Here is a 23,959-nt window from a genome sequence, read left to right as displayed (position 1 = left end):
GACATATTAACACTTCGTGTTTGTTGTTACATAGTGGCAAATAACTTAATTAAAACTATATAAATTAAAGTGACTCTATGTGAATTTTTTTAATAGTAATAATTGTATATTCCTTAGCTTTCATTTGATTATAATTTTATATTTATTGGATATTCATGTTGATCTCATAAATTGGCATACCAAATCACAAATGATCGATCATAATCCTTTACAAAACACAATAGGTACGGTCCAACAGTATTTTTGTATGTGTTAGGTTTAGTCAATATATAAAAGTTTCCAATAGTAATATAATTACTTTGGTCCCAATCAATTAATTACATTACTTATTGAATGTATGATATTTAATCATATCGAATTATTATCTATATATTAACAAAAATTTCAATACACGTACACACAAATTCGCAAAATATATCTTGGATAAAGCTAGGTCCGTTATGCACATTGTGGATCATTGTTCAAAAGGATGTTATTTTGTTTAAATTAGTGCAATTTTTTTTCTTTTATTTTCCTTTCCTTTGGTCAACATTCACATTTGCAGTAAATACATAATTTGTTAACTATAAATGTATGTGTCAATTAATTTTAACCTTGTTCTAATTTAAGTTCATAATATGTGAATTGTAGGTAAATAAATTAAATTTAAAGCTAAAGGAGTAAATGTTCGATAATAAATTGAATGGTTGACATGTAACTATGATTATGGTATAGTTTTAAGAGATATTTAATTGAAAATTAGCAAGCTTTTGCTATGGACTTAAGGTATTAATTTACAAATTTGTAGTTAATAGATTATATATGTATATACAGTTAACATGTTATGTACTTGTAGTACTACACCAACATGTTTATGATTTGTTTATGATTGGATGAAGAAATGAGAGAAAAAAAAAACAATACTAATTTAAAAAAATGGCGTCATTGACCATGGTCGATAATGTGGACCCTGAAACACAATATAATGATGGCAAACAAATTCATCTTTGATATATTTAACATATTTTCTTTTAAAATTTTTGTGAAGTATTATGTTTTAAGGTCATATATACTAAATTTGATATCCCCTTTCATTGCTGGAAATTATGGAATTTCCAACCACCTGAAAGTGATCTTAAATCAAATTAAAAGTCTTATTTCGATCACTTTTAGTATCCGAAAAAACCTTTATTGCTATTTCCGATCACTTTTTGCTTTCAACTTGATTTAAGATCACTTTCATGTGGTCGGAGATTCCATAATTTCCAGTAGTGTTTTTGTCAAGCAAACCGTCTCTCCGGCCCCTCGCTAAACCTATAGCCCACTTACCATTTTAGTTTCACTAGCTCACCGATTGCGCTCTAGTTGAGTTCAAGACTCAAATCGAGACCGATGTCTTAACAATCTTTAAATTTTAGTTCTATTTGGAAAAAAAGTAAGAAACTATATATATAAATTGTTGGGTGTCGATTGGGTTGGTCGAGTCCAGCATTAGTTTGATTCGAGACGTGGCAATGTAGCTTATTATGGAGGAGTGTTGTTAAATGGTTAATATCCACATACTTATCAAGTAGGATATGACAATTAGATAGTCATAGAACTCTATAGTTAAGCGTGTTTGACTTACAATAGTCACATGATGGGAGATGTAAGCATAGTGCAGCGCTGTGATCCAACATAAATCCTTTTTATGGGCATCATTCTAGTTTGCTCCTACCAAAAAAGTCTTGAATCACTGTGACTTATTCATCGACTATTTTGATAAGTCGATATGTGAGACATACTCTTGGCCAGGGAGATCGATTTCGTCTTTGAGGGAAGAAAACACACAAATAATAGATCATCATCATCATCATCACGTATGCAAATTTCAAAAGTTTTGGTGTTCATCGTCCAGCTGACCTGCTAGCTGCCATGCAATATAATTATGTTACACTGACAAACTAGAAGTTAGAAGGAGAGTGGGAGGATACGAACTTAATTACGGAATTAATGCTCACAAGTCACAAGTCTAACGTGGAAGGTGGTTTACAAAGAATAATGAACAGACCGATGTAAATGTGTAGAGACTTTTCCAAGCCCTAATATATGATACAATATAATAATATAATGGAGCTTTTATTCTTCCCAAACTATAATGGAGCTAATTTTGAATTGTTCGTGTTTGTTTATTCAGATTTTTAAAATTTTGATTTGTGTTCATTTGTTAAACTTTTATTAGTGTTTGTTAACGTTTTGCGAATGTGTTTGTTAACATGGGAGTAGATGAATGGAGATTGATCATACTTTTTGATAAAAGGAATAAGGTTCAAATTGGCCACTGAACGTAACCTGAAAATGTAATTAGGCCACTGAACGAACAAAAAGTGCAATTAGGCCACTGAACTCTCTAAACGTATGCAATTTCACCGGATAGCAGGTTACCATCAATTTTAGCAGGTTACCTGCTTACGTGGCAGCTGAGTTGGCAATTTTAATAATTTTTAATAATTAATTTTAATAATAAATTTTATAAAAAATTGAAAAAAAAAAATAAATAAAAAATTAAATAAAGTCGTTTTTATTTTTTTAATTTTTTTTTTAAATAAAAATTTATTATTAAAAGTTATTAAAAATGATTTAAAATTTATTAAAAATGCCAACTCAGCTGCCACGTAAGCAGATAACCTGCTAAAATTGAGGGTAACATGCTATCAGGTGAAATTGCACATTTTTAGAGTGTTCAGTGGCCTAATTGCACTTTTTTTTTTTTCATTCAGTGGCCTAATTGCATTTTCAGGTTACGTTCAGTGGCCAATTTGAACCTTATTCATTGATAAAATTAAGGGACTGGTGCCCTCCATAATAGTGGATGGTACTCTACGGTCAGGTCCGGTAGATCTGCGATTGCTGATTAGATCCGTTGTTCGTTGCTTGGTACTCTGTGGTGGATGGGTGGATTTATCAAAACGGGAAGGCAAAATCAAAACCTAAAAAATTGAATGTGAATGAGAATTATCAAATTGATTTACTCTATCCTAGTAGGAGTAGGACCGTATGAAAAATATAAGTAGAAATTTTTAAAAATATATATATAGGCTTAATGGTTAAAATAAAGTACTAATGTAGTATACTAGTATATTAAAACTAAATAAAATAAAATAAAATAAAATAAATTGTATTTAAATGAGCTTGTTTGCGAACAATCTTAATGAGCATGTTCATAAACATACCTTATTAAACAAATATTAACGAGCTTGTTTATGAACATTACTAGATGAATACTAACGAGTTTGTTCATGAGCTCTTAACAAACCAGTCTACAAACGTTTCGACTCTGTTTGTTCATTAAACGAACTCTAATATTTGTTCATTTATATTTGTTTACCTTAAGGAATACGAACATATATAAGTTGTTTATCGAAACATTTGTTCACTAACGCCCAACTTTAATAGGTGCTCTACTTATACAATTACAACACGTTTGGTTCACGGAATGAATTTTGAGGTAATCGAAATGCTATTCCATAAGGAATGGAATATGTAAGGAATAGAATAGAAATTGTATTCTATTGTTTGGTTCGCAGAAGGAATAGACTTTAAGAATTGTATTATAGTGTTTTGTTGATTTAAGAAATAGAAATGAAATATGTTTTAAAAGACATAAATACCCTTATAAAAATATGTGATGGTGGTGGTAACAGTGGCTGTGGCAGCGGTGGTGGTGGCGGTGGTAGCTGCGGCAGCGGTTGTGGCGGTGGTGCTGCTGGTGGCGGTGACGATGGTGAAATAAGAAATAAATTTAATTGGTGGTAAAATAAGAAATATAAATTTTAGGTTAACTCAAGAATAGCCTAATACCGGGGGGCCCCCAGGAATCTCTATTCCCCTTGCAAGGGGAATAGGTCATTCCCGGGAACAATGTTCATGGGAATACAAGTGGTTACCAAATAGAGGAATATGCCTATTATTTGAAATGTTATGCCATTTTAGGCCTATTTCGTGAACCAAACAGCCTATTATAGTATTATTATACTATAGTTCCCCGCGCAATGCAATGATGCATGACTTGTGGCAAGTAGTGTTGTAGTGGCAGGTTTTGGTTGGTTGACACTGTAAACAAGAAAAGTTGTACAGTATATATTCAAATTTCAAAATTGTGCGGGTATAAGATCTCTATCAAAAAGTCATCTGATTCTTCACTGGGTTTACTTGACTTGAAATTTTGGATGAAGAGCCTCTGGAATGCGGCTTGTTTTTCAAAGAAGGGCTTCGTTGCTTGATCTTCGTTGAAGGGCCTCCGGTCTTTAGTTGGCTTGATCTTCAGTCCACTTTAACTTCGCTTGAATGGTTGAAATATTTGATCTTCAATCCACCTAGCTTGACTTGATCTTCAATCCTTTAGCTTCAGAGCTTCTCTTCAATTCTTTAAGTGTTCTTCGTCTTCAATTGTGTGTTTTGGAATGAAAATGAAGGCCCTATTTATACTAAAAGGCCTAACCAACATCCCTCAACAAACTTCCCTTTTTAATTAATTAATTAGTTATTTATTTATTTAAGAAAATGAACCTTGCCCAAAATAAAGTCCAGGTTTATTATTGTATAATCTAATTCAAATTCAAATTAAATTATAATCATCTAATTCAAATATAATAAAATTATATTATATTATAATTTAAATTCAAATATGAAGTGGGCTTGGACCAATTAATTAATTAATTCAATAGCCCAAAATCAAATTTAATTGGACTTATTAAATTAATTCAATTATTATGGTCCAATTAATTAAATTGGTCCAATAATCAATTTCAACACCGGCCCAATAATAATTTTGTCCGTCCATTTGTTAGGTTCAAATTTTATATGTCTACCAACACAACCAGTTGATTGCGATGCATTTAGCCCAACTCTTAACTACTTAACTAAGTTAGTTTTCTATCAAGTGGTGTGTTATATAGGGCCGAGTTTTAGATTTTTGTCGTTCCATTCTTATAAATAAATTAGGTCTTATTAAAATTATAAGCACAATCTTTAAAACTAATACCGTAAAATATATGACTCTTCTTTTCAGAATGTTTTGCTCTGCTCAATTAATTAGGTCCTAATTATTAGGGGAGAGAAGTGATTTGGAAAAACTCATGAGTTTTAGGATTAATTATAGATTTTCTTTTCATAAGTGGCTAGGTCAAAAATAAATATGATACCCTTTAAAAATTGAGACTCTGTGTTGTTGCTCATCTTGCACGGTCCAAAATCCGGCCATATTAAGCTTAGCTTATAACTACTCCACTAGTTGAGCAAGCAAGTCTGTCGCACCTATCAGTTGGTCGAGAGTCTAAAAGACTTCTCTAGGCCTCGTCTCCTTAATTGTACTGTCCACATTGCATAGTGAATCTCGGTCCAAAATAATATTAATATTATATTATTATGTGTTTGTAATTAACAGATTATGTGTGTAAATAAATTGATGCACATAATATATTAACTACATACACATTATATGTTAACAATATATATATATATATATATATATATATATATATGCAGTTATCATATTATGTACTTTTAATTTATTCACATACACATAATTTTTAACTAAAGATATATAATATATTAATTGCAAACACATAATTTTTTTATTAAGGTCGACAATTCAAAGTGAACCATGGTCGATGGTATAACAATTGGAAATCTCCATTATGGGCTTTTCAGTAAGTGATTGAGCCCAATTCTTTAATCTCTGTACCCATTAAAGAAAGCCCAGTAAAATGCGGTGTCCGGTGTCCGGTGTCCGGTGGGCATTTTCATTTTTGAGTGTATATTAAAGTAGGCGACAAGGATGAATACATACGAGTATACTTCTCACATATGATTATGGAGAATCAAGGAAAAGGAAAGGAAAACGACGGTGAAATCGAAATGGAGGAAATCCCTGAGGATCTCCAGTGTTGTGTTTGCCTGTAAGTTCTCTTGTTTCTAATTTTTAACCTTCTAATGTGTATATGCATATGCTATGTTTATATCTGAATATGTGTTTGCATCTTTGTTTCGATTTTGCAGGGAGCTTCTGTACAAACCAATTGTACTAGGTAGTAGGCAGAGTTTATAATTAGTAGCAAAAAGTTGTTAAATCCAAACTTGTTAGTAGTGTTTTTAGGTCAAGTGTTCATTTTAGCTTGATGTTTGGGTTCTGCAGGGTGTGGGCACATAGCATGTTTCTGGTGTGTACATTACTCAATGAATTCATGGAAAGGGTCTCACTGCCCAATTTGCCGCCACCAGTATCACCATTTCCCCAGTATCTGCAGATTGATGCATTTCTTGCTCTTGGAGCTGTTTCCTATAGCCTATAAAAGAAGGGAAATGCAAATGGCAGGTGAAAACTGCAGCTCAAATATGTGAATTTCCCCTTTTGCTCTATATTCCTGAGATTTAATTTGCTTGAATGAAGAGTTGATCATACATTTTTAAGGGTTTTATTGCCCTTGGTTATCTGTTTGAGCTTTGTAGTCTAAGGAATTAATCTTCCAGGTGATTTCTTTTCCGTGGAATTTCAATTAATATAAGTAATTTCTCATCATGGGTGTCGTGGCGTTTGAGATTTGCATACATTTGAAGATGAGTTTTATACCCAATGTGACCATGGGGAAATTTAGAATCAAATGTGAAGCATCGAATGTTGGATTCCCTGTCTCTTTGACCGGAACTTTAGTAATATTAGTTACTTCTCTGTTCTGTTTGCCAACTTCAAGTTTCTGCTTTTATTCTCTTGTACAAGTAGCAAATGTATTGGTTATTAAGTCTTGAACTCAGACACTCACTATCTTTAATTAGTACTTACTAAAGTAACCATCGGTTTACATATTTAATGGATTCAGATAGCAATTAAGGAGCTGAAATGTTGTATTCTTCTTTCACGTACATGAAAATGTTCAAATTCATGGGTATATTTGTAGAATAATTATTTGGTGATGCTTTCATGTTTTGATGTCTCCTATCTTTGTTGTGTAGAAGAAGAGAAGGAATTAGGAATTACATCACCACAGTTTGAAGATTTTGCCTCTGAGTATTGCTCTAAAGAGCTTTCTGCTAAGGACGGCTCTTCATCACATTCTCCCATGGCTTCGCAAAGATCTGATTCTGCACTTCTAGGAGAATCCTCTTCCCTGGTTCATGCTTCATCTCATATCAGTACTACCGTGTCAAGTTGTAAACCAACTGCTGATGCAACTAAAAACTCCAATGATGGGGATGAAGTTAAAGCGGAAATTGCTAAACGGGAGTTCGTGACTAACTTCAATTGTAGGATTTGTGAGCAGTTGTTATGCTGCCCTGTAGTTCTTAATTGTGGCCATGGTAAACCAATGCCTTGACTGTATCACATGTTAGGTATTAAGATTTTGGTGATCTTTTTCTTACTGCAATTGTTTCCTTTCTGCAGTATACTGTGAGGGGTGTATTGTTAACCAATGTGATAAGTTGTGTAGATGCCCAGCTTGTCAAATGGAGCACCCGAATGGGTACCCAAATGTATTTTTGGTTCTAGACCATTTCCTGGAAAGGCAATTTCCCGAGTATGCATCTAGGAAAAATACTTATCTCAACAAATCCGATTTGCAATGCAAAAGCAGCTCAACAGGTATATTCTACATCCCATTTCTTTAGCGATACTGTTCATATCAGTTAACATATGGCTCTATTTTGGTCTGGCAGTGATATAGATTCTCTAGCATCAAGCATCTGTATCTATTTGGCAAGCCTAAAAACTATTGATTGGGAATAATCCATAATCCGTTTCGATTTACTTACAAATTATGGCTTGAATGTGCTAAAAAGTGTTGTATGGTCTAAAATCCATAATCTTTGCCAAAGGCGTAGAGAAGTGGATTGTTTAGTTTATAGTTATATAAGCTTTACTGAGCATCATTTACGTATATTTCCAGAATTAGTCCTTGTACTATCAATCATATGTTTAGATCACTGATTCAACTTTATATTCTGCACTGTGAACTGTAGATATGTGTCTGATATTCATCCTCTGAGACTCCACTTTTGACCTACAATAATAACAACCTGAACAACATTGATATTATTTTTGTTTCAGAACATCTATTTTGTGCTAATAACGTGAAAGGTACGATGTATTGTTATGGGTATCAATACAGTTGGCACTTAAATGAACTTTGATATTTTTATAACATGTAGATATGACAGGAATTAATTGGTCTGTCATATTTTGATGCATAAGAGCTGGAAAAGAACTTTGAAACTGCTGCATAGACTTAGAGGTCTAGAGCAGTCACTTCTTTAACATCTTGTTCAGTCACTTGAATATGGCTATGGACCATTTTTGGTATCAGTCTAGATGGGCAGTAGATTTGTATCAAAATCAATTGGGATATATAAATGGAATCAGAAAGACTAAGGGAAAGGGGATTTGATGATAACTATGGCAATTACAATCTTTATTGATTTTTGTTTCATAATACGTGAAATTCAGCTTGGTGCTTAATTTTGGTGAAAACCGCTTTACTGTTACCAGGTCCTGTGAGAACAACAACAAAAGCTGGCCAATCTCCAGGAGTCGGTCATGGGGCATTTGTACCCAAGATTCACTATGGTGTTGGTTGTGATTATTGTGGGGTAATGCTATTCTTCCATGCAAATGCTTAGATATTAAATCCGATGTTGATGAGCTGATTGTCATCGACCATGTTATGTTTGCAGATGTATCCTATTCTCGGGGATCGCTACAGATGCAAAGACTGCAAAGAAAAGATCGGGTTTGATCTGTGTGGAGCTTGTTATAACAGTTCGTCAAAGTTACCAGGCAAATTTAATCAGCAGCATAGACCAGAGCATAAGTTTGAACTCATACAGGCACCACAAAGCTGGATACAGATGTATGATCCTCAACGATTTGTGCAGTTCGTGTACGAGGATTTCTCAGAGCATGGTTCTGCCCCAGATGATCCCGAGGATAGTGCGCCAAGCCCAATTTCTCTAAATGATAATGGGGAAGAAGAATGTTCCAGCCAATAGTGCAGTGGGCGGAATTTTCCCAAATGATTGTTGACAAAACCTCAACACTGCCCATTTTCGTCTCGCAAGCTTAGCTCAATGGTTCAAGGGTCACCCTGGAAGTGTTGCTTTAGCGGCAGGGTGGCGGGCTACTGGCCTACTGGGGGATCTAAAGCCCAAAAAATAATTGATGAGCGGTGATGAAGGCTCATTTTCTGACAGGCAACATAGAAGAACAGGAAGTAGTTGACTGGGCGAACTGCAGTTTAGAAATACTACAGATTCGAAACAAAATAAAATTATTTGTAAATTAATTGGTTTTCTTTATATTAAAAGAATAAAAACTACCAACCAAAATCTTGAGTATTGATAGGGATTATTTCCAATCATCAGATGGTCGGTCATAGGTCCTCGACCCTTAAGGGTTACGACCCGACCTGACTCGACTGTCTCCCGACCTTGGCTTTCACCCGATTTCCTTGGCGGGCAAGTTCGTAGGTCGCCTGGAGTTTAGCTTGTGAATTGACTTCTTCAGGTCGGGCTGATCTAATGAACTATTTGCGGCATTGGTCCTGTTTCATCAAGGATATTGTGACACGTGCTTAGAGCCCAGGCCAAGCATCTAATGAATTATTTGTGACATTGGTCTTGTTTCATCAAGAATATCGCGACACGTGCTTAGAACTCTTTTGGCCGCGGCCTGGACTTGTGCATGGGTACCACGTGCCCTCCATACCGAGGGTTCGGAACTTGTCTCATCTCTTCCCTATAAATACGGCTGAGAGAGACTTTTTCACCTACTTCACTACCAATACTATGAGTTCCGAGCTCGAGAACTTAAACCAACAAGCATATTAGGATAGAGATCCAACCTGACATCGTTCCTAGTAGCGTATATGTTGTCATACGAATCATATATACTACATCATGTATCAATAGTGTTAAGATCAAGGGACCCAAGTACTTGACTTGGTATTACTTATTAAAATCAAATGCTTATCACTATATTTATTTCTTTATATATTTGCTATATTTTAATTTATTTTTTGAAAGTTTACATGTATCAAATTACATATATAATAATAATTTTATATAAGATCGTAGATCTTTATTTTTATCAAATAATTTTATTTTCATTTTTATTCATTGGACACTTTATAATTGTGCCGGAATGAAGTATTCTTTTTTATTTTTAATTTTGTTGGGTTCATGTTTGGAGTAGTAATTATAAACTTTGTAACGTGCGAGAGAATTTTAGGATGGTCCACAGCCATCTATAATGTTTAATCTCCATTTTTTTTTTTTAAGACATGTTTAATCTCCATTTTTGTACTAAAAATTTCCATTGTTTATAATCTCCATTCTCCAGGGCATCGTGTTATTCTTTTCTGGGTAATTCGCGTACGCAGATATTAATATTACAGATATATACATACATACATTCTGCATCTTTTGTACGCCATGGAGAATCAAGGCAACGAAAATCACGTTGAAATCGAAACCGATGAAATTCCTGATGAATTCCAGTGTTGCGTTTGCCTGTACGTTTTATTTTTTCCCGATTAATTCACCCTTTTAACATGCATATACATGCAATCGATGTGTATGTATCGTTAATTTCGTGCGATTGTTTTGATTTTTTTTCAGGGAGCTTCTGTATAAACCTGTTGTGATAGGTAAGGGTTCTTCAGTGTTTGCAAAATAGGAGATGAACTCATATTCCGTGTATAATTTATTGAATGTTAGGGTTTTGCAGGGTGCGGGCACATAGCATGTTTCTGGTGTGTATTCAAAGCCATGAATTCCTTGCAGGAGTCGAGCTGCCCGATTTGTCGGCACCCGTATCATCATCTCCCCGCAGTCTGCAGATTGATGCATTTTTTGCTTTTGGAGCTGTATCCTTTGGTCTACAAAACAAGGGAAATGCAGCTTGCAGGTGAGCTCATACTTTGCTTTGTGGTCTGTATTCTTCACATAACTGGCAATTGGAATTTGGAAGATTACTTAATCAGAAATTTAATTAGTTTAGGTATTAAAATCAGAACTTTATATGTGATTATGTGGTTTATTACTCCTCTGAGTACTGTGTGATTAGTAATTTGACTATCATAATTAGTATTTTCTCAAGTAAGGCCTGGTTTATGTGTATAATGGACTTTGAAAGGAACCAATGTATTGAACTTGATATTGTATTCTCTTTCCACAAATTTTATATATTCATTTTATGGATATATATGTGTAGAAGTTGCTGATGCTGTCATGCTCTAATGCCTTCTTCCTTTGTTGCGTAGAAGAAGAGAAGGTGTTAGGATTTATATCTCCAGAGTTTGACGATTATGCATCTGAAACTTGTTGCAAGGAGCTTGGTGTTAGAGACCCCACTTCACCACCACATTCTATCATTGGTTTGCAAAGATCTGATTTTGCAACAGAAGGAGAAACTTCCTTAGTTAATGATTTATCTAAAAACTCCAAATGTGGGAATGAAATTATGGAGCAAAATCCTAAACAGGAGCTTATGACTGACTTAAAGTGCGGGATATGCAAGCAGTTGTTATGCTTGCCTGTAGTTCTTAATTGTGGTCATGGTAAGCCCAATGCCTTTATGCCATCACATCTTAAAACAATGATGTTTTGGTCATCATTGCTTACTTCTATAATGCAATTGTCTTCTTTCTGCAGTATATTGTGGGGAGTGTGTCTTCAGTCAATGTGATAAGTTGTGTAGATGTCCAGTTTGTCAAATGGAGCACCCAAATGGGTACCCAAATACGTGTTTGGTTCTCGAGCATTTTCTAGAAGAGCAATTTCCAGAGGAGTATATGGCAAGAAAAAGGACTTCTCTAAACAAATCTGATTCCGAGACTGCAAGCACCTCAACATGTACTATATCCTTCACTATATTTCTTCGTCAATACTACAATACTGTTTGTATCAGTTGACTTTTGATTCTCTTTTTGTTCTTGCTGTGATTTGGATATTCTTTAGCATTATGTTTATATATAGAGCCCAGACCATCTTGTGTTAAACCTGTATCTGAATTCAGGAAACTGTGAAATTCAGCTTGTGTTCTTATATTTCCAAAACTTTTAAATTGAGAACAGGTCAAACAAAATTGAAGAAAGCTTCCCACTCTTCCTCAGCCCCTATACATGATTACTGGGCATGGTTATCTGGCAAGGGGCCTATGGTTCATTATGGAATTGGTTGTGATTATTGTGGGGTAAGGTTCCTTCCATTCCATCCTGCTTTAAATTTACAGTTTGCTATGCCAAATTGGTGATTATCACTAACTTTTGCTCATACACAGATGTATCCGATTGTTGGAGATCGCTACAAATGCAAAGACTGCAAGGAAGCGATAGGTTTTGATCTGTGCGAAGCATGCTACAGTAGTTCATCTAATCTCCCTGGCAGATTTAATCAGCAACACACACCAGACCATAGATTTGAACTCTTACAACCAGTTCAAATCAGGAATTTGATATTGCTTCGTGATCCTCAACAATCAGCAGATGGCCCTGTTTTCGCGTATGTGGGGGATTCCATAGAACTTGATTCTGTTCCATTTGATCCAATGGAGAACACTGCTGGCTCAATGGACAATGGAGAAGACACCATCCCTTATCTAGATGCCCCAGGGAACAATGCTGCAGGTGCACCTTCCCAAAATGACAACAGAGAAGACCCAAACTCTACTTCAGATCACACAATGGATAGTGCATAAGGCCATAAAGGAGTTAATAGCTCTGTTTCGCTAACAGCCATTTGATGCCGAGTTTAATTGCCTTTGTTGTGGACACCAATGTACAAGCACTTTGGAGAACTTATAGGTCTCCCGCAATCTACCTTCTCAACCAAGGCTCCAGAGTAAGGGTGGTGGGGCCTTCAGCATTGGGGTGCAATCGTTTTTCATATGCTACCAAATTACTTATGGTATTGATCATGGTTGAAAAAATCGCTAGGTGCTCCTCGGGCACTCGAGGGGTGCCTAGGCGGCGATTAATCGTAGGCGCTCATGTATTTTTTTAATTTTTTTTTTAAAAAATTGTTTAAAATTTTTAATTTTTTTACGACTTGATAATTATGAACTATTTAATACTTTAATAGTTAATACTAAAATATTAAATATTAACCTAAAAAAATCTAGAGTTTGAACAATTTAAGGTTATTATGCTCAAAATGATGTCGTTTTAAGTAAAATAATCCATGTAAAAAAAATGGAAACAATAGCTAATCAGCTGACTAGGCGACCTAATCGATGCCTAGGAGGTCTGATCTAGTCAGGTGCTGATTAATCAATGTTTAAGCGGAATTTTTACAACACTGGTTTTGATAACATTGCAATTTTTTTTTAAAAAAAATTTATAGTAATTTAATGATGTGAGATGCATATTAGTTCCGTTATCCTCATATCAGATTAGTAGATGCCCTCTCCCATTGCAATTCGGATGAGGAATGAAAGCCACACAAATACATTGTATGATAGAAAACAACAAAAATTGAGGCAGGTTTTATTTGGAGTTGACCTTTTGTATAACGTTGCTATCAACAAGGAACAGGTCAACACATACTGTACTCAATGAGGACAATATATACTTGGATATCACAGTGGCATGCCATGTTTACAACCAATGACAATATTTATAGCTTATCGACCACGCTTTGTCCTCTTTTTTTGTCCATACTTTAAGCGTGCTTGCTCATAATTCATGTCATAGTTTAAGGGTTATCCTACACTACATATATGTGAGACTAATCAACTAAAAATGTGTACCCAGGTGTGAACATGCATCCTATAAGATTATTCAGTGCATTCGTACGAATGTAAAAGTGTAATTAGTAATGGTATACTTTGTAGTTTTGCGTTATGCGTTTTTAGAGTTTCATGTTTCTCCAGGTTTTTGAATTGCACTTTACATATCATTAGAATGTAGTTTGCGTGTGCACATTTGTATTTGCACATGATTCGGCCCTTATGTGTGTGTGGTAATTATAAATAGTAGTTATATTGAAGATAAATATAAAATAAATGTGATTGTGTGTCTAAAAAAAGTGTAGTTGCTTTTTTTTTTTTTTTTTTTTTTTTTTGTATATAAAGAAAAAAGACAAAATTATAGAAATCTAGATGGAACTACCCTATCACATATATTCACATCTATGAATAGCAAGGGTTGCACTCCATCGAACCCCTATCAATATTATTAGCGGACTAGTGGTTTTAATTATTTTCTTACGTCTCATAGAAACTAAATTTTTATTATGATAGTATAACGATGTAGAGACCAAAACCTAGGTATTGGGAAAATTACCCTTTTAACCTTTCCTTGTTAAAATGGACTTAGTACAAAGATTATATTTGTGGAGTGGTTATTACATTGAAATTTATTGTAATAGTTAAAATGTCAAACCCTTCGTCATCCACCTTGAATTATATGTCCTTCATTAGTCGTTCTTGTTCTTCCTTACCCACAACCTATTCCAAGAGTCCATCCACACTACCAACTTCTTCCCACTTCTCTAACAAAATGCCACTGCATGTCTAATATGGAAACCATACCACTCTACACTCCCTTGTCTGAAGTGGCAATGTGTTGGGCTCAACTATCGAAAGAACCCACTCGAGTCATTAAATTAGTTTCAAGTTTAAAACTAGTTTAAAATGGTCTAGACCTGACCAGCAAGCTCGATAACAATTCTTATAATAATACTTATTCAACTCTTAACTATATTTTTAAATAACCATTAACGAAAAAGACTCACAACTCTAGCCCAACCTCTATTCATCTATCCTATATTCCCATAATGGTGTATATCTTTTACTTCACATATTGTTGGATATGGGGTTCAACTTGATATTACAAACCAAACCTAATCAATAACTTTTCATGGACTATAATCCACAACATAACAATTCAGATAAACTCGAAACCAATAAGTACAAAATTCTAAGAAAATCATACACAATCCAACATATATACATACAAAAATCGTGTATGTATAGTAATAACAAAACCATAGGTCCCATCCATGTGGCAAGTATGGTCATCAGTTGCATGCATGCAGGCATGAGATGTAGCCAAAAGAGAGTGTCGGAACACCAAAAACAAATCATAAAAACCATGCAAATTCCACTCTTATGTAAATACAATAACTTAAATTAATAATGGAGATAGGAGAGACCCTACAACATAGTATCAACTGCTGTCAACTAATAATTAATGTCAGCCTAATACTAACAAACAACGTTTGCTTCTGACAGGTCAACCCTAGCTCTGACAAAATATGGTCCGGTCCGGTCCAGCAGTGCTTTGACCTTTTCATTCCTATCTTTTTCCACCCTCACATATTTACAAAAACTTCATTTCCCCTTCCAATTATTAATGCAAATAGTCAACATTGTACAGCAGATCTTGTCCTCCTCCTTGCCCCGCCGGGAATTATCAATTTTTATGTTACGTTCATTGGATGCCGATTCTCTCTCCGTGTAATAGCTCACAAATCACAACGAGTTTAATCGAAAGGGTATTTGTAAGAATCAAATTTATAACCTTTATGTATGAGAAGATGCTGATTCTTTTGATGAAAATATAAGATGTCGTATTTAATATACATGACAACATTTTATCCATTTAACCTAAAACTAAACATTCAATAGTTAGTCCGGGACAGACTATGTTTACTTTCACTTTTTACTTCATATATATTTTTCTTTCTACTGATGTAACATACTCTGATCAATTAAGAAAAAAAAGTAAATCAATTTTTTTTATTGTATAAATTAAAGTTATAACATGTGACGACGAATAGTTTACTTTTTAAGAGTTCACGTATCATTTTTTTGGATGGATATATAATACATATCACCAACACACATAACACGAATATATAGTGTGACAAATTAAGTTGTGAACAAAATTAAAGATACAAAAGTGATATAGTGATTAATTACTTGTGTAATTCTGGCTAGCTAGAAGGGAATTACATATATCATATCATATGCTGTTTGAATTAATGAAACTGAAAATTTGCTGGACCGAATTAGCTAAATCTTCAGCTGTGTACCTCGTTTCACTTGAAATCTGCACAAAACACAAAACACAAAACAAATCATTAGAGAAACTCTAGGATGCCGAACTAAAAGAATGCACCGCAATTACTCCATTAATGCACCGCACCACTCCATCATGCGTTGCATTTGTAGAGAAATTACAGTGCATTCCTTCAGTCCGCACATTCATACTGAAAGAGCAGTAGCATATGATCTTGATTTTATATATATATATATATATATATATATATATATATATATATATATGAACGTTTAACTACAGAGTTCTTTGATTATCCATACTTACCTTGACATTGAAGGAATAGAGAACGGTTTGCTCAATTGTAGTAATATTGGTGTGAAGAATGCTAAGCTGCAAATCTTCAAGTGCAGCAATGACTTTGATCAGCTGGCTGGGCCTTCTCCTTGAAAGTATCTTTATCATCCCATCAAACCCTAAAAGCTTCACTTCCACATCCGCCAGGCACGACTTGCTCCCCGCCGTCTCCTCGCATATTCCGGCCGCCGCCGCCTCGAATTCGGGAAAAAACGGCGGCTGTTCCTGCTGCGGGATTGGTGGTAGTGATGATGTTGATGAGTCTCCGGCCGCCGCCATTGGCCGCACTGCAGGAGCGTCGCCGTACAGCCTCCTTCTCTTCTGGGACTCCAGGCATTGCAGGAGTTGCTCCAGTTCCCTCACGAACTCTATTGCTCCGCCTATTATTGACGCTTGATCTCCCTGCACATATCATTCATCAATTTATGAAATATTATATTTTCGGACAGTCTTGATAATCACAAGGTTATAAGTTTGATTTTCAGTAAAAGAGGCCTATTAATGTTCTTAGTTTGGACTGATCAGCTATAAACAACTTAAACTGATTTACTTCTTTCTTTACCGGGTAAGGTCACAAGGTTGGTTAACCAGGATAAACCAGTTAAATTGGTCAAACTGTTATGCACAACTTATGCAGTTTATCTATTTCTTTGCAAGATAGGGTTACAAGACAGGTTTATTCAGATGCACACTCTCAGATAGTGAATGCAGATTTTCTCGTGACTCCAATAAAATAGTAATATAAGAGTGAAAGAATATATATACCCTTTGGACATAGGAGCCGGGCATGAGAGTTCTCAAGACGCGAAGATGTTCATTCATTTGCTTCCGGCGGTTCCTCTCGACGGCGATGTGCGTCATTCTTTGGCTCTCAACCTCCTCGTTCGTCTTGATTCTCGGCCGCTTTCTCTTCCCTTTATTCCCTTCCGCGGCGGCCGCCGGCGGGTATTTCTCAATATTTTCATCAAGAAATCTCAACTGCACGGCGGCGGCGGCAGCGGCGCCGCCGTCCTCTTTACTCCCACCGCCTTCTTTGCCGGGCTCTTGATCATTAAACTGCTCATCTCCTCCCTGCACCTTCTCATTCAACACCGGAAACTTTAGGAAGTAAACCGGGTCCAGCCCGGTCTCCTCATCGGAACCCTTGGCCTCGTTAAGCCCCAGCTTCGGCCCGAAATCCGCAAACTGCATCACGTCGGCGAAGCTCAGCTTGTCGAGCGACGTCGACCCACCACCACAAAACCCAGGAACAAGCGGTGGCTGCGGCGGCGGCGCCGCCGTGGGATGACCGTTAACCATGTAATCAACCATCTGATTGGTATTCCCACAAGACGTTTGACCAACGTGCGGCGAATAGTCTAAACCTGGAAAACTTGGTGGCAATGAAGCCTGCAATATTTCATGTTCAAAGAAAAACAACATAGTTACCTTAAGGAAGAATTATATGTATGATTGGCTGTGTATATTAAGAGATAACCAGTTACAACAAAACCATAAGACTAGACCAATACAAAATTATTAACGGACTAAGTCTCAATAATATATATGTACTTATATATATACCGTGTAATTATCTTCCTTCTCCATTAAGCAGATTTATATATAACCCTAAAACCCTAACTGGGGTTCTTGAAAAGACAACCCTTGATGGGGTTGGGTCCACCCTCCTGAAACAGACAAGAACATTAACACCAATCAAAACAAAAATCTAAAGACCCAAAGCTGGAAGAAAGTCATACTAAGATCTAGCAAATCATACATATACATATATATATTCCTATAATTTAAAAAAAAATGATATATAATTATTGCAGATAAGTTTGTGTATATATATACATAGATTAGCTCTCTACCACTAACCTGCAGATGAGATTGAGTGATGATATGATGAGGGTTATCCTAGATTTGACAGAAACCTTGTTTGTTTTTCTAGTTTGTCTGTCTCTGTGTGTGGATATATTTATATATATATATATATATATATATATATATATATATATATATATATATAGAGAGAGAGAGAGAGAGAGAGAGGAGCCTGGGGGAAATGGATGATAAGAATGGGAGGTCACATGCATGCAAGGGTGGAAGGGAGAAAGGAGGTGAGGATGCATGGTAGGTGGGTGGGTGACTTTTCACCACTGCAACTAAATATTAATGGGGATCACAGGGTGAACCAACTTTACCACCTCTTTACATGACTTTCTAATAAATACTTAAGCGCTGATCCGATATGCATGATGCATGAGAATTGCAAAATTTTGAATTGAATTGAAGTTTGAATTTTTAGATTTCACTTTCATTGTTATTATTATTATCTTATGTTATATTATTTGATATATATATGCTGGAGGAGCCTAAATTCATGCATGTGACCCAACTAGCAGCCTACCATATTCACAAGGCAGTAAATTTTCTTCTTTTTAATTTTTTTTTTTTTAATTCTTATATTGGGTGAGGAGGAAACTTACTAGTTATTATCACTATTTGAGGGTCTGCATTGAATAAATCATACTATTGTGTAATAATTCTTAAATCACTCCGCTCCTATTTAATTAATCACTTGCAAACCGCACCAGAGAGATAAATCATCACATTAAAAAAATATTGTGTGACGAGTTTGAGTAGAATAGTGTTGGCAAGAATAGGTAATGTGACATCTATCTATACATAGATGTCTGACTCTATAACAACGCCTCCACTGAAGCTCGATCTCATAACCTCCCACATGAGAGGTCACTACATGCCATCTGAGTACAAGGTACTTGCAAGTATTATATATTTTAATTACACTCTAGTTCATTTGACAATATATGTTATTGTATGACTCTGGATTTTAGTTTCATTTTTCACATACACTAATTTCATTATAACAACACTAAAGTATCATTTTAATTATACTACAGTTTCATTTGACAATTACTTTATTGAATGAGCTATGTTTTTTAGTTTCGTTTTCACATACACTAATTTTATTATAACAATACTAAAGTATCATTTTAGCTCTGCTACAATTTCATTTGACAACCATAGTCCACATACACACATAGCACTATGAACCATGGTCTACCGTATAACAATTGCCCAACTCAGTTATCTTCATCCGGGTTGTTATTTAACTTGGGCCCAATTTATTATTCTTAGTTCTTATGGATCTCACGACCTTGACCTTAGCTCGTGGCTTCGTAGGTTGACTCATGGGTTAATAATTTTTATTTTTATTTTTGAATACTTTGGATGGAGAAACCAAACCTGAAACTAGATATCGTTTGCTTAGCTTAAATTTAAAAAGTCATATATGACACATGTGAAATGCATTTAGTTTTATTAATAACAGTTTAAAGTAATTTCTTGGTATATATTCTTTTTTCCTAATAATAACAATATTATTATTTCCAATAATAATATTATTATTATTATTATTGTTGTTATTGTTTAAATTAGCTTGCTGGCCACCTACAAAGCTTGTTAATCTTCATTATATATGCAGCTGGTTAGGACCCAAAAAAAAAAAAGGGTTGGTTCATCATGTCCATGAAATTTTTAGACTATATTGATGCCTTTAATGACAAATTACAGTACTGCGTAGACCATAACAAAAACACATTTTTAATATATTAAAAATATATTATTTATGTATTGAATGTACATTATACAAAATAATATACTTTCACTATTCAAATAATATACTTTTTTTTGAATAAAATATACATTTTTAATATACTGAAAATACATTATTTATAAATATACATTATTTGATAGTATGGTTCACACAATAATAAATGTCGTAAGTCAAATTTTAACTCGGCTCATAAAATCTTTGTCAACTAGATAAGATTGTTGAGAATCAAACAAAATAATGTTTAAAAATCTAAAGTAATGAGAATTCCTACGCTGTCTTGCGGTTATGTAGTGTGTAGTACTCTAAAACATAGTGATTAGATATTTGTGTATTGTCTTGGTCATACTTTTTTTTTTGAAAGTCAACCAATGGGTTGTATTTATAGATAAACTGAAATAGAGTCGGGTGGGACATTGTCCCAATACATTGCTGTAGAAAGCGTAAAGGCTGAAGTAGCTAAAGTATGAGCTATTAAGTTTTGTAATTTAGGAATAAAAATGACAGAGCAAGAATTAAACGCAGACATATAAGTTCTGCAACTATTAATAGCATAGCCAATGTATGAGTGAGATGGGTTGTCCGGTGCAGACAGGTAAGACTGTAACGTTTGACAATCCGTAAAAAGTTGTATAGATTGTTCACCTCGTGCCCTTAGCCAGGATAAAGCCTCTTTACACGCGAATGCTTCGGCCATAAGTGGGGAAAAGCAACTCAGAATAGGCGCGCTGAAAGCCGAAATAAATTGATCGGTGGCATCGAGTAAGACTGCCCCAACCGTAGCCGTGTTCGTTCCCTGATGATATCCGGCATCCACATAGCATTTCCGTGGCATTACTACCGTGTTTGGGAGCTCGGAGTGGTGCGGCAGTGAGTTCGGCGGTTGTTCGGCCAGGTGGGGCGGTGGTGCATGGCGACGGGTTGCGGCAGCAGGAGACCGGTTCGGCAGCGTCGTGGTAGCAGCAGTACTAGGACCCGGCAGTGGCGCTACAGCCGCATGGTGGTGGATCGGCACTTGGGCGGTGGTCGGGGCGTGTAGCTTTTGCCATGCATGCATTGTGGCAGTGGCCGCCGCAATGACATTTTTTGGTCGTGGTAGGCAGGCATCCCATACAGCTCCATTGCGTGCTCTCCAAAGATGATATAAGATTGCAGCTGCGTAAATAATTCCATTAGTGTCTAGAACATTTATGATTGCACTAAACCATTCATGGAAAATATTTGTCATAATATTTGGGAGTGGAAGGTTGGATTGAGCCCAAATGGAGCTTGCATAGTCACACAATACCAATGAGTGCATAGTGTCTTCTCCCATGATCCCACACATGGCACACATCGGATCAACATCCACTCTCTTTATAAGCAAATTATGGGTAGTGAGAAGAATATCACTAATAGCTCTCCATAGGAAAATTTTTCCATTTGGGTGGGATTTTTAATTTCCATAGAGTGATCCACTTATCAAAAGCCCCATTATCACCAGTTTCATAATCCCCAATAATGCATCTATAAGTCTATAACCATTCTTGACAGTATTGTCTTGGTCATACAATTGACTTAGTAACCACAATTTTTTAAATCTGACTTCCTGTGAAAACTATTTATTAGCCTTCGGTCAGTTACAAAAGAAAAAAAAAATTTGCTGGTTAGAGTTACTAGGCAGATTTCGCTTAAAATGTTTTTACCTCTTTGGTGTTTTTTCAACTATATAAATTTTCAGTTTATTGTATTTTAATTAGTACATGTACTTAACCAGTTTGGTGGGTGAGAGTGGCCGTGCATTCGCATCCCTTAAAAAAGGTTGAGAGTTTGAACTCCTCTCATATGGAAAAATCAATTTGGCAAGCACTTTGCTTATTCATTGGACCGGTCCGGTGCGAATAGAGATTAGATTGAGTATGGTACGTACGGTCTTAAAGGTGTCTCTTACCCTTATGGCCTGCCCAGACCATTTCATGGACAAAAATTAATGCGTGTACTTTTAGCCAGGAAATTATAACAAACTATAAATTCTATAATACAGAGGAGAATCTATAAGTTTAGATTCCTAGTTGTAGTATGGCCAAAAACATTAAACAGCACTTCTAGTCTACTTCTACGCAACCACTATCCAAGTCCACATCAAGTCCACTACATTATGCCTTTTGATCATATAAAATAAGTAACACCTAGGACCCCCTAATGATAATTAAAAAAAATTCCTAAATCACTGTCTCCAAAATAGAAGCTATTAAAGACCCTTAAATTTGATGTTCAAATTCAAAAGAAAATTAAAAAATCATTGTAATCAAAGTTTTGCATTTAAATTTGAACTATTATAAAGATTCACCATGTTAAAGAGTTTTGAACTAAAATTTTCTGAAGTAAGAGTCAAACTATATATGTGAAATACAATTAAGCAAAATCTAGATACAGTCGTAGAAATACCGAATACTGTATACAAAAATTTGTACATATTAACATGTTTTTATAATTCTTTTCAAATATATGGAATGACCAATATAGTTGTCGACTTTAATATATATAAATTAATCAAATGAAGCCATGAGTGCCTACATATATTAACTTCCACAGAGGAGAAAGGAGAGTCAAGCTATGGGGGCTGGCGAGAAGAGATTAGTAAGCTGTAATGAAGTTTCTTTACACAACACACCCAAAGATTGCTGGGTAATCATCAATGCTAAGGTAATTAATTATCATCAATTATAGTTAATTAACGCATATATATTCTCTAGCTTCTTCATAATAATTAGAAGAATTAATGATTGATTAATTCAGGCTTACAACGTTACAAACTTCCTTAATGAACATCCTGGTGGTGAGGATGTCTTGTTGGCAGCGGCAGGTACAGATCGAAGTAGATTACTGGGAAATTAATTAACCATCAATCAATTGTGATTAGTGTGTGCTAATCTCTTTTTCCGACATTAATCCGATGATATATTCATAGGTAAGGATGCCAGCGAAGAATTTGAGGATGCCGGGCATGGCAGTGCTGCAAGATTAATGCTCGATGAGTTCTACGTCGGAGAGGTGGATACCGCTACCATCGCCGCCGTTGCCGCCGCTTACATCCCGCCGGAGCAGCCTAAAGATGGTGATCCCGGCGAGTCATCGCCGCGGATAATTAATGTCGACCTCCTCCGGTTTCTACTTCCCCTAACGGTCTTAGGTTTGGGCGTTGCACTTCTGGCACTAACCAAATCGGTGGCAATCTAGGCTGGTTTATTGTCGATTAAGGTCACAAAACGACGTTATTTAATGCACACTTCTGATAGTGGTTACGCGTTTCTCTTTGTTATCTGAACAAAATATGAAATTCTACTTAAAATATGATTAAGGTTCTTATGTAATTTACATGTATCAAAGTTATTGTCTTATTTAAGGATATGCCATGTTAAATAATAGGGATGGGTCAACTCGGTTCAGTTTCGATTTATTATTATCCAAAACTAAACGGTTGACTATTTGAATTATTCATGGACTTAATTTTTCTCTAAATATGATTATTGTTGCTTAATTAATTTTTACAAGTACATACAAGAATATCAAGAAAAATATAGTATTTCTCCACCGAAAATACCCATATTCATTTAAGACTAACATAACTAGCTCAATTACTTATGTTATTATCAAACATGTCCCTAACGGCTAACTCATTATCATATTCGAGTTCATGTTTAACAAAGAAACTAGAAATCGAACTTGAATGGGTCGTGATTTTAATACCCAAACCTAATTATTATATACTTAACTTTATTGCTGCCAAATTAAAGGGATTAACTAGGTAGAGTTATAGCAATATTACTCATCCGTTTGTCGTGGTCAACCCTTGGAATAAATAAAATGATCACCCATAAAATAAATAATCAGTCAACTCATTCATTAATAAAAGTGAAATAGAAGTATGTGTATTATAACTCATATTTTATTTAACCAATTGACAAGGGATTGAAAAATACAGTTACAAAAT

General features: G+C 35.3%; 4 protein-coding genes across 6 annotated transcripts; 3 read left to right on the top strand and 1 right to left on the bottom strand.

The window, feature by feature from the left end:
* The first annotated feature begins 5,814 nt into the window (after positions 1–5,814).
* On the top strand, positions 5,815–9,273 carry LOC109176030 (E3 ubiquitin-protein ligase PRT1-like). 2 transcript variants are annotated; one of them, XM_019325434.1, is made up of 8 exons: positions 5,815–5,918; positions 6,019–6,047; positions 6,155–6,334; positions 6,970–7,144; positions 7,181–7,314; positions 7,400–7,597; positions 8,501–8,601; positions 8,686–9,273. In XM_019325434.1, exons 1-8 carry the CDS (start codon positions 5,827–5,829, stop codon positions 8,998–9,000), a joined length of 1,224 nt encoding a protein of 407 aa, XP_019180979.1. In that variant the 5' UTR covers positions 5,815–5,826; the 3' UTR covers positions 9,001–9,273. The 2 variants fall into 2 exon arrangements, with proteins under 2 accessions (XP_019180979.1, XP_019180978.1); XM_019325433.1 differs by having other exon boundaries at positions 6,970–7,314.
* Positions 9,274–10,358: 1,085 nt separating this feature from the next.
* Positions 10,359–12,918, top strand: LOC109176029 (E3 ubiquitin-protein ligase PRT1-like). The gene is made up of 7 exons (XM_019325432.1): positions 10,359–10,520; positions 10,627–10,655; positions 10,736–10,915; positions 11,271–11,567; positions 11,662–11,862; positions 12,084–12,202; positions 12,290–12,918. Exons 1-7 carry the CDS (start codon positions 10,441–10,443, stop codon positions 12,704–12,706), a joined length of 1,323 nt encoding a protein of 440 aa, XP_019180977.1. The 5' UTR covers positions 10,359–10,440; the 3' UTR covers positions 12,707–12,918.
* Positions 12,919–15,842: 2,924 nt separating this feature from the next.
* Positions 15,843–18,322, bottom strand: LOC109176031 (transcription factor FAMA). 2 transcript variants are annotated; one of them, XM_019325435.1, is made up of 5 exons: positions 18,228–18,322; positions 17,931–18,034; positions 17,133–17,756; positions 16,338–16,769; positions 15,843–16,061 (listed from the first exon to the last, which is right to left on the bottom strand). In XM_019325435.1, the coding sequence occupies exons 2-5, from the start codon at positions 17,952–17,954 to the stop codon at positions 15,975–15,977; spliced, it is 1,167 nt and encodes a 388-aa protein (XP_019180980.1). In that variant the 5' UTR covers positions 17,955–18,034; positions 18,228–18,322; the 3' UTR covers positions 15,843–15,974. The 2 variants fall into 2 exon arrangements, with proteins under 2 accessions (XP_019180980.1, XP_019180981.1); XM_019325436.1 differs by having other exon boundaries at positions 18,224–18,316.
* A 4,210-nt stretch (positions 18,323–22,532) lies between these two features.
* LOC109176032 (cytochrome b5-like) lies at positions 22,533–23,421 on the top strand. The gene is made up of 3 exons (XM_019325437.1): positions 22,533–22,671; positions 22,765–22,831; positions 22,937–23,421. Exons 1-3 carry the CDS (start codon positions 22,582–22,584, stop codon positions 23,203–23,205), a joined length of 426 nt encoding a protein of 141 aa, XP_019180982.1. The 5' UTR covers positions 22,533–22,581; the 3' UTR covers positions 23,206–23,421.
* Positions 23,422–23,959: the final 538 nt, after the last annotated feature.

Source organism: Ipomoea nil, unplaced genomic scaffold (genome assembly GCF_001879475.1).
Source record: "Ipomoea nil cultivar Tokyo-kokei standard unplaced genomic scaffold, Asagao_1.1 scaffold0688, whole genome shotgun sequence".
Classification (NCBI taxonomy): domain Eukaryota; kingdom Viridiplantae; phylum Streptophyta; class Magnoliopsida; order Solanales; family Convolvulaceae; genus Ipomoea; species Ipomoea nil.
The sequence above is the reverse complement of the archived record's forward strand: the minus strand, read 5'-3'. Positions and strand labels throughout refer to the sequence as shown.